General features: G+C 37.0%; 1 protein-coding gene across 1 annotated transcript in view; it reads right to left on the reverse strand.

Annotated features, from left to right (window-relative positions):
* The window catches only part of CCDC171 (coiled-coil domain containing 171), a 158,379-nt gene that overhangs the window by 128,855 nt on the left and 15,670 nt on the right, over nucleotides 1–13,854 (reverse strand). Inside the window, 2 exon segments of the mRNA XM_065745478.1 lie at nucleotides 3,221–3,313; nucleotides 13,613–13,759. Of these exon segments, the coding sequence (XP_065601550.1) occupies nucleotides 3,221–3,313; nucleotides 13,613–13,759 (240 nt within the window).

A 13,854-nucleotide genomic window follows, 5' to 3' on the forward strand; every position in this document is an offset into this window, starting at 1 on the left:
TGTTGTTTAAGTTTGGTATGTGGTCACAAAGGCTACAATTATTACTTCTGCTAAGGGAAATCCTACTTGAAAAGTCCATGTATTCAGACAGAGAAGAAAACTTTACCAGCTGCTGATTTATAAAAGAGAAGTCTCTGATTTTATGGAATACTTCCTTCTCAGTTCCACTGAAAATGATAAAGTAGATAAAGAAAATGAAGAAAACCAAATCTCTACTTTCTACTACTTTAATGTTAATCTTAAAGTAAGTAAAAGCTTGTTCACAGATAATAAGAATAAAACCTAACTCAAGCTTGTTCACAGAGAAAATAATGAGAACAAGAATAAAACCTAATTCAAGCATGGCTGCATTTATTTTTGTTGCCCAGAAAACTATATCTATATATATATATATAGATATATAATTGATTGACTATTATTTTGTAAAATTTACATTGTAAAGTTACAATATAATATTCAAGAACAGTCCTTTAACTATTTTCTTGCTTGCCTTTTAAAGAAAGCCGTAATCGCCTTATTTGGTCAAATATCATGTGATCATAGACTCATAAAATGCCTTGGGTTGGAAAGAATCTTAAATATTATCTAGATCCAATTCCCTGCCATGGGCAAGGGCACCCCCAAGATCAGGTTGCCCACAGCCTTATCTTCTTCAGGCTGAACAAGGTGAAGAGGTTCAGCCCTCTCATCAATTTTGTGGCCCTTCTCTGGACACGTTCCAACAGCCCTGTATGAACACAGCCAGTGGCCACAATCCTAGGGCTGCAACAATCCAACCAATTCTTTATCCACTGAATAATCCACCCTTCCAATCCTTCTCTCTCCAATTTAGAGCTAAGTCTGTAGTATGGGACTACATCAAAAGCCTTGCACAAGTCCAGGTAGATGGCATCAGTTGCCCTTCCTGTGTCCATCATCACCATCACTCCATTGTAGAAAGTCACCAGATTAGTAAGGCCCTTGGTGAATCTATGCTGGTCTCTCAGACCACCTCATCTTTCATGTGCCTTAACATAAAACCACAATCACCCCAGGGATAGAAGTGAGAGGCCTTGGATTCCTCAGGTCTTCCTTTTCTCAGCTCTCACAGGGGACTTCTGACTGCCACAACTTGATGACTTCTGACTGCCACGACACAAATATGATTAAGACTGGCTTCACAACTACATCAAATAGTTTCTTCAGGAACTGGGATGCATGTTGTCAGGTTCCATAGACTTATACACATTCATTTTCATCAGGTAGCTTCAGACTTGCCCTTTGTTTACACTGGGTGGGGTTTTGCTTCTCAAACCCCTGTTCAAAGAAAAGAGATATATACAGGAAGCCTGACTGCCGGTGGAGACTGAGGTAAATAATAAGTTGAGTTGCTTAGTTCCCTCCATGTTTGTTGAAGCCAGTTCTTCCTTCTTATTTATCAGAGGGGATACACTCCTTGGCCTATCTTTTATGACCAATGTATCAGCAGAATCCCTTGTTAGTTTTTACATGACCCCATCTTTGCACATTTGGATGGCATCTCTGTATTATTCCCAGGCCACATGCATCTGCTGCAGCCCGCCCATCTTTTCCCTCAGCTTGATCAGCAGGTTTCCTGCATCCTGTGCCTATTTTCCTATACTGGGGGACAGAGAACTCTTGCGCTCCCATAAAGGCATCCTTGAAGAGCTGCCAGCTCTGCTCAACTCCTTCATCCCTAAGGACAGTTTCCCAGGGAACCTCATCCAGTAGTTACTTAAAGAGCCAGAAGTTCACTCTCCTGAAGTTCAAGATCCCAGCTAAGCTTTTTAAAAGGCTCCATATTCCTGGAACTCACAAATTCAATCATGATATTGTGGCTACAGACCAGACAGCCTCCAATCTTAACCTCTAATGAATTCCACTGCACTGGTGAGCACCAGGCCCAGTAAAATTTCTACTCTGGTCAGTTTTACTAATGTACCAGGAAGTTACCCTCATGCACTTCAGACGTCTTGAGGATTTCTCTCCCAGCAACATCCGGATGGTTGAAAACCCCATCAGGATGAAAGCCTGCAAGTGCAACATTTCTTTTAGCTGAAGCAAGAAGGCAGTAGCAGCAGCTCCATTTGATCAGGTGGCCTGCAGCGAATCACAACCACCAGGTGTCCTTTATTGGTCTGAACTCTAATTTTTCCCCACAGGCTGTCACCCTATTTCTCAGAGGCAACATGCCTGCCCATCCTTCCCTGCCTATCTCCCTGGCCTGCCCAAGGAGGTGGTGGAGCTGCCGTCCCTGGCAGTGGTCAACAGTTGTCTGGATGAGGAGCTACAAGATATGGTTTAGTAACTTGCGGTAGCAATGGTAATGGGTGGATGGTTGGACTAGATGATCTTGTAGGTCCTTTCCAACCCTGTGATTCCATGAGAAGTTTGTAGACTTTTAACTGTCGTGCTCCAGTCATGCAATTCATACCATCGCATTTCTGTAATAGCAATTAAGTCAAAGTTCTATAACTGCACTGTGGCTTCCAATTCTGCTTATTGACATGCTGCCTGCATTGGTGTTGAGACACTTCAGCTGGTCAGTCAGCCTTGTTACCTTCTTCAAAGAACTGTCCCAAGCTCCTCTAGGACAAATCTGAGGTGTTACCCTGCTGCTTCCTAAATTGACAGCATTGCCCAGCTCTTCTCAGTTGTTTAGATATCTATTGTTAAATAATGAAAAGAATTAATATTAAAGTACATATATAATATTTTCTCATATAATTATCTTTACTGGTAATTGTTGTCACTGTAATGTTGTTTGAAGCTGAAATCTACTCTGAACAATCGTATTTGGAACAGCAGTTTCAGGGTGCATTTATTAAGTACACACTCCTACAGAAGTCAGATGTATTTACTGCATCTCTAAAAAGTCTTTATAAATGTCCATTCAAAAGGCACAGAACAGGATGTTTACACAGTACTATGGTGTTTAACTCCTAAGAAATATTTATTTCCCCCACACTGTTTAAATACTAGAAGTTACTCTCTCCATCTTACAAATCCAAGTAAATCATTAGTATTAAAAAAAAATTAAAAATAATATTCCATGAGAAACAGGTACTTTTCCAGTTTTCTCTTCATGTCTTACAGTTTTGAAACTTAAATGCAAAAAAAAAAAAAAAATCCACTCTGCAGCATCTAGAAGATCACATCTTTACAACTTCATCAACCCCTTTACTGTAAACTTCCACAAAACATTTAACAAAATGTTTACCTGGGCAATTTCCAAATTGAATTTGGATTTCAAATGTGCTGCTCTCTCTACTTCAATGTTTTCTTCCAGTTGTTTTATTCTATCTGTAGCTGCCTAGAAGTACATTTTGAAGAAATTTAAGTTCAGACAGGTAGTAAAGATGACATATAGACTCCTCTTTTTATTCTGTATTTTAGGATTCCATATACCAACCCAAAATATCTGAATTGTACATGAAACTGTATGATTATCCAAGAAATGATGCAAGAAACATCAAAATAATTTTTACAGACCTAAATTTACATTATTATTTTCTAATCTGTTAAATAAATTGATGTAGCATTACGTTATTGCTGCATTGTTTTAGAACTAAGAAAACTCTGGCTGGAATCAGAAAGTAAAAAGAATGAGTTTAGATATTCTACTGATTACCTTAATATTTGCCAAGGTTGTAACCTGAGGCAACATAACCCCATCTTACATTTTCCAAAAAACAATGAAATAGCAATAGAGTATCTATAACTTCAGTGAGACAACAAAGAACTGGGAAGATTGAGAATTCTGTAAAAACATATTGGTTTTAGCATGTAATTTCCAAATAAAGTGCCAATAACGCACTGCTTTGCAGGCCTAAACCAGTGAGATTCTCTACACCAAAAATCTTTAAAAATATTTTTTAAAGTGCTAACACAGTACCTGTACTGACTTCTTTCTATCCTTTTTTTTTTTTCCATAAAATGTCAGGATGTGTATGATCTTTCAACAAATATCCTGACTAATCAAATCAGTCACATTTCATTACAGAACAGAATATCTGTACATACAAGCACAGTTTAAGCAACATGGGATTGTCTGAATTAGGCTGCTGAATCTCTGTTGTCCACTCTTCCAGCACTTAGAGAACCCAAATGATTACGCTAAAAATCTACTCTACAATTTGGACTGGCCACAAAATGTCCAAAAGAAAGACTATTCCCTTACTTAATTTTTTAGGGTGCAGCAGGGTTTTTGTTTGTTTGTTGCTGTTGTTGTTTTTTAAGGGTTTTAAGCTGACTTCCAAGTTACATTAAACACAAAAGCAATAACTAGACACATACATCCAGATAAAGGCCTGGACACTGCATTTCATCTGAAAAAAATGCTTTTAGCTAAAGCAGTAACAAAAGATCAAATATCATACAAACTCACATGTGAATTTAACTACCCTGTTTTATATTAATAAAATATTTTCACTATGATGGATGATAGAACTGATAAGAAAAATACAATCCAAACTGTCTCAGCATTTCAGTTGAAATTAGACACACCAATAAAAATGAATAAATATCAGAAAGTTGTTTAACATAAGCACAATTCAGGTTGCACAAATACAATAAAAATTACTGATTTTGGAAATGTAAAGTAATTTGGTGAGACTGCATCTTGATTCCAAACGTTTCAGAGAAGAGAGAGAAACTTTAACAGATGTTAGAACAAAGGTTCTTGGCAATAAATTTAGTGTTTGTTTGTATAATCTTTCTCTCACATACACACACACAAAAAAAGAAAGATTTTCAATACAGATGTTGGAGGCATACCAAAGAGAAAAGCAGCAAAGGCACAGAGCTTACCAAACCTACCCTATAGTAAGATGTGTCAGAAGGCCCAAACTTTTTCTCTTCTCAGAAGTTTAATATGTTTAATATTTTTAAGTAAAAACAAAAAAACACCTATCTTGCACAAACTCTCTGCCAATACTTGAATATTTCTAAGACCATCCTAAAAAAAAAAGTCTTGATTTAGTCCTAACAGTCTTATTCCTTCCAATCATCAGTTTTAATGCAGAACTAACAAACTATCTCTGGGATCAGTTCATAATGACCGCCTTAGCATCCTCTAACACATTAACAACTGCCGACAGCATGGTTTTAAAAATTAATACTGCCCTGACACCCTACTAAAAGTAGCCTGTGAACAAAAAATCTTAACAAGATAGATTTCATTCTTTTTGTAGTAACACTAAAAAATGTCAGCTTTACTATAACTCTATTTAAGCTTTATTAGACAATTAAAGGAAAAAGTGAGAAAGGTACTTATCACAAGTTTTACATTTAGAATACTTGAAAAAAATAGAACTGAAAAGCTCACCAGGAACTGGAGTAAACTGGAGTTTACTGAAACTTCAGAAAACAGAGACCAATGGAGAGAACTAGATATATGCTCTTTCAACATATGTCACTGTCAGGGACCAGGCAAGAACTACTGCTAATTTACTGGATTGCTTGTAGCCAAAGTTTGAACTATATTATCCTCTCATCTTGAGAAATTCTTCAAGTATACCTCAACCTCAGTATAAGCAATTCTCTTGCACAGAATGGATTCAGAAATTTAAAAGAGCTTGCAGAAAAAAATACACCAGTAAATTGCGGAAGTAATAAAGATGTCATCTAGTTTATCGTACAGCAATGAATATTTATTTAATTTCCAAGGTTCTTTCATTTGCATGCTGCAGCTTCTGGTTTACCATATAGGCCAGATGTGAGGTGTGCCTGACCATGGCAGGAGGACTGCAACTAGATGACCTTTAGGGTATCTTCCAACTCAGGCCATTCTATGATAGAACTCCTGCAGAGCATTGAAAAGAGAGCTACAAGGATGGTGGAGGGCCTTGAGAGCAAGATGTACGAGGAGCAGCTGAGATCCCTTGGTTTGTTCAGCCTAGAGGAGACTAAGTGGGGACTTCATCACGACCTACAGCTCCCTACAAGGAGAGGGAAAGGGCAGTGTTGATCTCTGCTTTCTGGTGACAGTGACAGGATCTAAGAGAGCAGCACAGAGCTGCGTCACGAGGAGGGTCAGGCTGGATGTCAGGGAAAGGCTCTTCACCAAGATGGTGGTCTGGCACAGGAACAGGCTCCCCAGGACAGCGGTCACAGCAATGAACCTGATGGAGTTCAAGGTTTTGGAAAATGCTCTCAGACAGAGGGTTTGTTTTCTTAGGTAGGTAGTCCTGTTTTAGCCAGTATTTGGACTTGATGATCACTGTGGGTCCCTTCCAACTTGGGATATTCTATGATTCTATATATTTAGTAAATTTAAACAAAGTCAGATGTCAGTAAATTAGAGGAAAAATTGTGAAAAAAAAACCCCACTTAATCAGAAATTAGCATATAAGGCTTGTTAAACAACAGAAGGATTTATCATGTATGGAGAAAAAAATCACATTTCACTTAGAATTATCTAGGATTATAGATAGAATTATCTAGAACTATCTAGGATTGCTCTTTATCTAAGTATACATCAGCCACAGAAGTTGGACCTAAATTCCAAACTGTGACTAAAGCAGAGGGAATTAAAAAAAACAAAAAACCTCAAACACTCTATAGAAAATTTTGTCTGTTTTCCTAGCGAAGTCTCAAACAGGCTCTGCTAATCCTTACAAGCACTACTCTCTATAGTATATACTGTTGTCATGCCATTGCAGAGATAATGACCCACAGCGAATTCTGTGAGAGAAAGAAATGCCAGGGATAAGTCTAATCTGTAACACTACATTAAAGACTCCAGAACAAGAACTGGGATGAAGAGAGGAGTTTCAAATACCTTTCTGACAAACAGAAAGATGCAAAACTCATTTGAATCATGCAGAAGATAACAGCCAGTCTTCCTATGTGTTCAAAAACTTTACACAAAGCCTGTATACAAAGTATATATAGATATCCAAGACTACCGTTTCTCAGTTGAAAGTTAACTAGGAATATTTTCCATTTTAGCATAGCATATTTCTTTCTAGTGATATATCACTAAGATGGATTGAAATAAGCGGGTTCTCTGATGAAAGTTTTTTTCTTAAACAGCACCGATAACACTGGTTATTCAGTAAGATTCAGCAGTGACAGAGATAAGACCAAGTTCATCTGATCTGCAGTATATCTGAAGACAGACAGGGTACTACATAGAACTCATGAAATTTCCAGTTGTCTCAGATACTCAAGCTGAACAAATCTAAGTCTCAATTTAACACAGATCTCACGTCTGTTTTCATGACAGCACAGACAGAATTCCATCTTTTAAGAAAGAGCAAAGAAAAATGGATAAAGAAACTTCAGTGCAAGCTTTAACTTGTAGGTAACCATGCTATATGTTAGACTAAGCCTATGATGTTCAGCCACTTTTTCCACTGTCCTTTTCTATGTAAATGCCAATGAAGTATTTAGGAGATATTTTCCATATGCTAACAGTCTGCAGTACCATTTTTCAAAGTGTCTGCGTGGCTTCCATGTTTCTCAGTTCCTCACTGCAATAACACGTGAAACTGAATTACTCATTTAGAATGTATTGCCCAGTATCCTACACGTGTGCAATGCCACTAAACTGAATCCTTTGACATTTGCACATAGATCAAAACTCAGCAAGCAACAAAGAAAACAAAAGGGGGGGAAAAAAGCACATTTCCAACAGTTAGCAACTTCAGACATGGCAGTAAAAGTCCTTTTTCCCTCCTTCACTTCTAATAACTTCTACAAGAATTTTCACTAACAAATTGTCAGAATTCTTAGACACCTCTAAGTCTATGAGTACACAGCCCCTTACATGCAATGCTCAGCCTGGATACAATTTTCAGGGAAGAAAATATGCATCAGTTCAGAACCATCATTCCATTTGTTTGCTTCCACATTCAAATTAATTTTACTTCTTCCAACTTATTAGCACTTCCCTACAAATTCTAACTCAAATTAAGAGGTCAGGTCTAAGCACATCTTTAGGAACTGTGCTGGACACTTCTATCTACTGTTAGAAATACTACTGCCTCTTGATCATGGTAAGGTGGAGCCATCTCCTGTCCAGATAATAAACAACTTATTATTAACTATAAAAGTACTTAACTAATGCAATTCTTAACCACTGAGGTAAATGTTCTTTCAGCTTTACAGAGTTCAGTCTACACTCACTATCAATATTTCCTATAATGAAGTCCTATAAATGAAGAGTAACGTATCTCATTGACAAAAGAGTTGTATTTGACCAGTGTAACACTGATGCGGGGGCTATAAAATAATATGCTCATCTCTAGGAAAAATGTCAAAACAACCAGGAACGTTAAACTGCTTTCAGATGAAGTGCAAACCTATCCCAATTCACAACTGATTTGCAGTTGGCAAACCCATCTTAATTGCTCTGCCTTCCTACAGTACTTTGAGGGGAAAAGGATATCTCTTCTGGGTCTTATGCTCCATAGCTGCTAAAATTCTTAAAAGCCCTATCATTGACACTGTTACTTTATACATGCACACAGACAAAATTAAAATGTGACTTACTGCTTAATCCTTACAAGGACTACAGAACCTTCAGCTTTGGTCTGACAGTGAGTTAAGAGTGACAAGTCTTCAACCATTATTTGAATAACACAATAAAAAGTTAGCTGATAATGAGGAAGGTCCTCTCTAAAGTCCATTACATTAGTAAGCACATCACTGAAGTAACCCAGACTTTGAAGCCACCAAAATCCAGTGCTTAGAGGGCATATAAGACCTGGTAGCTCACACTCCTAGGTATGTGTTGTGAGAGAGTATGGAGACACTAGGAAGTGGAGGCTTCAGAAAGAGCAAGGCATGAAGGAGAGTGAAGGCAGGGAAGACAAAAGGACTTAAAATTTTAACAAGTGGCACTGTTAACTGGCTGTGGGATGTGTCATTTTTCATACTGTTTGAAGCCCTATCAACTCTGTCCTGTGAGACCTATATAACTTACCCAATACCACAATTCACAGTGAATTTACTAATAACAAAGAAAAATAATTAGTCTGGTTTAGTTTCGTCTGCTTACAATTTTGTTTTCATCTGAGATTCAATTTCTTGATTCCTGACTTATATACAGTAAGAAATCTAGTACATTCACAACCTTATTATTATGTGTACTTCATTATTACATAGACTTTCTGTAAATACAGAGTTGGACCATCACTCAAAAAAGTTTCTTCACAGCCTTTTTCCCATCATAGCAGCATTTCGAAAGTAATGCAAGACTACCTGTTCAGCAGGCTATTAAAATATCTGTATACTTAAAGACAGGGGACATAGAAAGATCATCTGAAAGCTAAGGAACTGGTCTTAAAATGGCAATATACTCAAAGTCTCAGAAATAAAATGAATGGACTTATGGGACATTTTTCAGGACTCAAGAAAAAGGCTTAAAAACCTTGACAAACCTTGAACTCCAACATACTGAGATTTGGCAACCTCAAAAACATATAAAAGAAAATAGAAAACCACCACATTGCCGTGAACAAGACAGAGTTTGAAATTTATGAAATACTAATTCTGCTTTTCATGATAAAAATCCACATTTCCCTCTCACTCACTGTTCATCAAATAGCTTTCCCACCCAGCTTCTGGCAACCAGACATGCCACAAGAAACACTGTTTCACTATTTATATACAAACTGCTTTATATTTCCCAAGAAATCATCCTTCCAGAACAGTGGAACAAAGGGCAAAAATAAAAGACACTGGTTCCAGAAAACTAACATGTATAAATAGTAGGACCTTGATGAGGTCAATACAAATACAAAAAGAACTTAACTACTGAACCTTGGGCTAAAGAGACAGAGTAATAACAGGGTTTCAACTTCAGGGCTTTTTTCTGATTATGTGTTCAGGACTCCAGGCTCATGCAGTAATACACCACATTTGGTACTGCTGCATGTTAGACAGCTAGCAGGTTACATATCAATAGCTATCTTGCAACAGAATAATGGTAATTGTCCACAGACTAATAATTCCCATCAATTCTGGAAATGTGTTCATTTAGATTAATTTCATAATAATAATTGATGGAGAAAACCTGAGTAATATTTTTTTAAAAAGAAAGGATAAGGAAGAGCTAAGAAGTTTCTTTCTTTCTATTACAATCTATTAGATACAATCCCTTGTAAGAGTGACAAAGAAAGATTCTAAATTTTTCACTTTCATTCATTACAGCAACAAGATTTTTTGGGGGGCTTTTTTTTTTTTTTCATGGACTTCTCTCTTATGTCCAGCAGAGGGTAGTGAACAACTTTGTGAGCTCCAAGAAACTTCATCCTGTCTGCATACGAAGAGGCAGGTATAGCAAAAATTGAAGGATCACCTTTTAATTCAAACTACCCTGTTCTCCATACAAACCACCCTAAGATGATCTCTGTCATCAGAAAAACTGAAGTACACATTTGCTATTCAATGCCCGTATATATTAGGTAGTCTGCATGGGTATTAAAATAATGATAATTTCTAATACCATTTTCCCATTTAAAGAAAGAAGGAAAATAAACAGCAACTCATAAGCTAACAAACACAGAACTACTACATGAAAAAAAATACTATTTTCTGTTTGAGGTGTACTATTTTAAGGCTTCTGAATGGAAATCCACCTCAACTGCCAACATTATAGGTAAAAATAACATCTGTAATTAAACCACAGCTTTAAATACAGGTTGGTTATCAGAACTTTAACAGAACTATTGGTATTTCTAATAGGTAATACTTATTCCCATATATTGAGAAGTTTTTAATTGACACAGAACTATGTGAGAGTAATACAGAACTGCAAGGAAACAAACATATTGTCACACAGAAGCTAGACTTTACCACCCTTCTTTAATGTCTCCTCTACTATACAAAAGAAGAATGTGGCAACTGAGAATGTGATGCACAGAAACCATCATGCTAGCAAGGCAGCTGCTTAAGGTAAAGAGGAAGAAGGGCTATACATAGCAATAAGCTTAAATCTCAACAATCTCCAGGCTTCACAGAAGCCTTTTAAAAGGGTACGGTCTGGTCCTATCCTTTCATCCATTAGGAGGGAAGGTGGTGCTCGCTTCCCCTTCCTTTATCCAACAGATCCATCCTTGAATAGCTCTGCATTACTTCCTTCACAATTTTCAAGGAGAAAGCTCCAGAAGCCACACTATAGTTGAAGAAGAGCATGTCTGGCTTTTCTTACTGAGGTCCCTCCACTCTGTTCCTGCATGAAGAAAAGATAATACCTCTACCTGACTGCGCTTCAGAATGGAAGAAAGTAGAATGACAAATGTACAAATCAAGGAAATGTTTCAAACAAGAAAGGCTGCAAATCAGACTTCAAACTCTGGTAAAACTAAACTGCTTCACATATATTTAAATTTTTAGAGAGAGAATTACGGGTGATAGGGCAACTTAAAATAGGTTTTATCATTCTCGATTCTAAAATTCAGAAACGTGGAGTTAGCAGCCTTTCATGATCACAGAAGAGGCAAAACAAACCAATCCTAGGATTTTGAGTCCAACACCCAGCATCAAGTCCCCAGGTGGCAATAAGCTAAGTAAAATAACCAATAAACTCAAAATACCTAGTGCTTCTGCTCTTTAAAGAATAAAGGTGTTTCGTTTGGTTTTTCAAAAAAATTCTTATTAGTCTGATTTCAAGCACAGAATAGTAGGTCCTTTCAGACATTTACACATTTGAAATCTAACTTTGTAATGGTGAGCTGCAAGCTGACCAGAGCATATGCAGTGCAGTTTATTTTACTTTTCACTATTACTATACACACAGACGTGCTCACTTGCTTAAACCTTTCTATGTAAGAGCACATACCTTCCTTTATGACTGCTTAAACACCTACCCTTGGAAGTATCACAATAATATTTTTTCTGTAGTGTATGTTGTTTTCTCACTAAACTATTAAGAGATCAATACATTAATTCTAACAAAAATTTAACAATATTTGAGTTATCTTAGCTGATTCTGGTTAATAGATAGCATTACATGATAAAGCCACCTCCAGCACACCATTACACGTTCTGAGCACTTTCCTTTTGAATTTACAGATGGTAAATACACACAAACAAATTACTTAAAGAGAGAAACCATTGCTTGCCTTATTCTTCCTTTCAGATCATGATTTCTAAGTTAATGTTATATGTCACGAAGTCACACCAAAAAAAAAAGGTCTTCATGAAAGTCCTTTGAAGCAAAAATCTTTGTCTTAAAAGGGCTATTCAAATTTCATAGTACTTTCCTTCTGAAGGAAATTCTGCTTGGGCCAATATATGCACCCTGCCGTAGCTAACAATAGACTTCCTACAGATCTCTGAGCGTAAAAACGTCTGTCTACCTTTGTCTACCTTAATGTCTGTCAATCAATGCTTTTAACTGATGAGCTTTGATGTTCACTGTAGTAATTTTCTTTTGTACTTCACCTTTACTGCAGTGTTCTAACTTTCTAGCGACCAATTCTTTGAATATTTTCTTTGCTTTTAAAGGGAAAAATAAAGAATAAACACAGCTAAAACCTGCATGTTACATTATCTTTAAGGACTCCTAATGTTCCACAAGTACCTATTTTCTAAACTTGGTCGTACAAAAGATCTAGAACTATCTTTGGTAGGAATCTTAGATCAGGACAAAGCATTATCTGGTTACTATGCTTTATAGTAACAAACCTTTTGTCAAGAATGTCTTGGTTCAGATCACACATTCAGACAGCAGTTACTATAAAACCACTCAGTAGATGAACAAAACAGTAAAACTTTGAAGAAAATTGCAAATAACATTTGAGTAAAAGAAATACATTTAGAAGACACTAGTTCAAAAAGCTTGAGACCTCTCAGTAACAGGTATCACACAACACACAAACTAGAACTACCTTTAGCATTTAGATACAGACAGGAGTGCTGCAAAACACCATTGTGATCTCCTAGTATGTTATTTTCTCTACAAAATACACCATCTGGCACCTTTCTCAGCTCTACTATATTTCCCATTTCAAGTTTTCTTGTAGAAAAAAAGAAAAAAAACTAAGCAAAAAAGAACAGATGATTAATAAAAAAAAAGACATTTCATAGGTAGGGACAATATAGAGAAATAAAAGTTTCCTACTCTTAGACTTATTTTCATGCTCATTTAACCCTTTTTCCATCTGCTCTTCAAACACCAGCCTCAAGAGAGACACTGTATGGGAACTGTTGACTCATGGCCTGAAGCACTGATTGATCCCTAAGGCGAGCACTGAATCAGTCACAGGAGCACAGATGAAGGCAATACATCTGTGTGACCAGAAGGGGTGGAGTCTGGCTCCACCTCTCCCAGACCCCAATTAAGGGCTGACCACCACTAGGGAAGGATCTCCAAGAGATCCCTCCCCTGTGGAGTTCCGGGCAAGCCTTAACCTTCAGTGACAGGTGAGCCCTTCCTATCTATTGGGTGCCTTTATACCATCTGGATAAGCCATCCAAAAATATACTGTCGATCTTCATTATATTGTGCTACTTGTTCAGGGTATTCACCCTATAGACACACACAGTAAGCATGTCAGTAAACTGAAATCACCAGCTAACTGAGAGGTTTTATCTCACAAAAATAAATTACTCAGAGTTTCAGCATTACTTGAGACTAATGCCAGTAACCAAAAAGCATTACTTCGAGTTCCTTTTTAAGTCGCTCCTCTCGTTCAGCACTGTATTCAAGCTCATGTACTTGGCGAGTTAGCAGTTCAGAACAGTCGAGATGTTCTAGTTCCGTATCTTTTATTTTTTTGCATAAGTTTTGCAATGCGCTATTCTGCTTCTAGAGGAAAAGAGAAAGAAGAAAAAGCAGGGAACGAAATAACATTAATTAAAGTATAATAATAAAGAGCTTAAAAAAGGAATACTTTGTGAACA

The sequence above is a fragment of the Cyrtonyx montezumae genome, unplaced genomic scaffold (genome assembly GCF_038088225.1).
Source record: "Cyrtonyx montezumae isolate F1298 unplaced genomic scaffold, pur_monq_1.0 scaffold_36, whole genome shotgun sequence".
Classification (NCBI taxonomy): domain Eukaryota; kingdom Metazoa; phylum Chordata; class Aves; order Galliformes; family Odontophoridae; genus Cyrtonyx; species Cyrtonyx montezumae.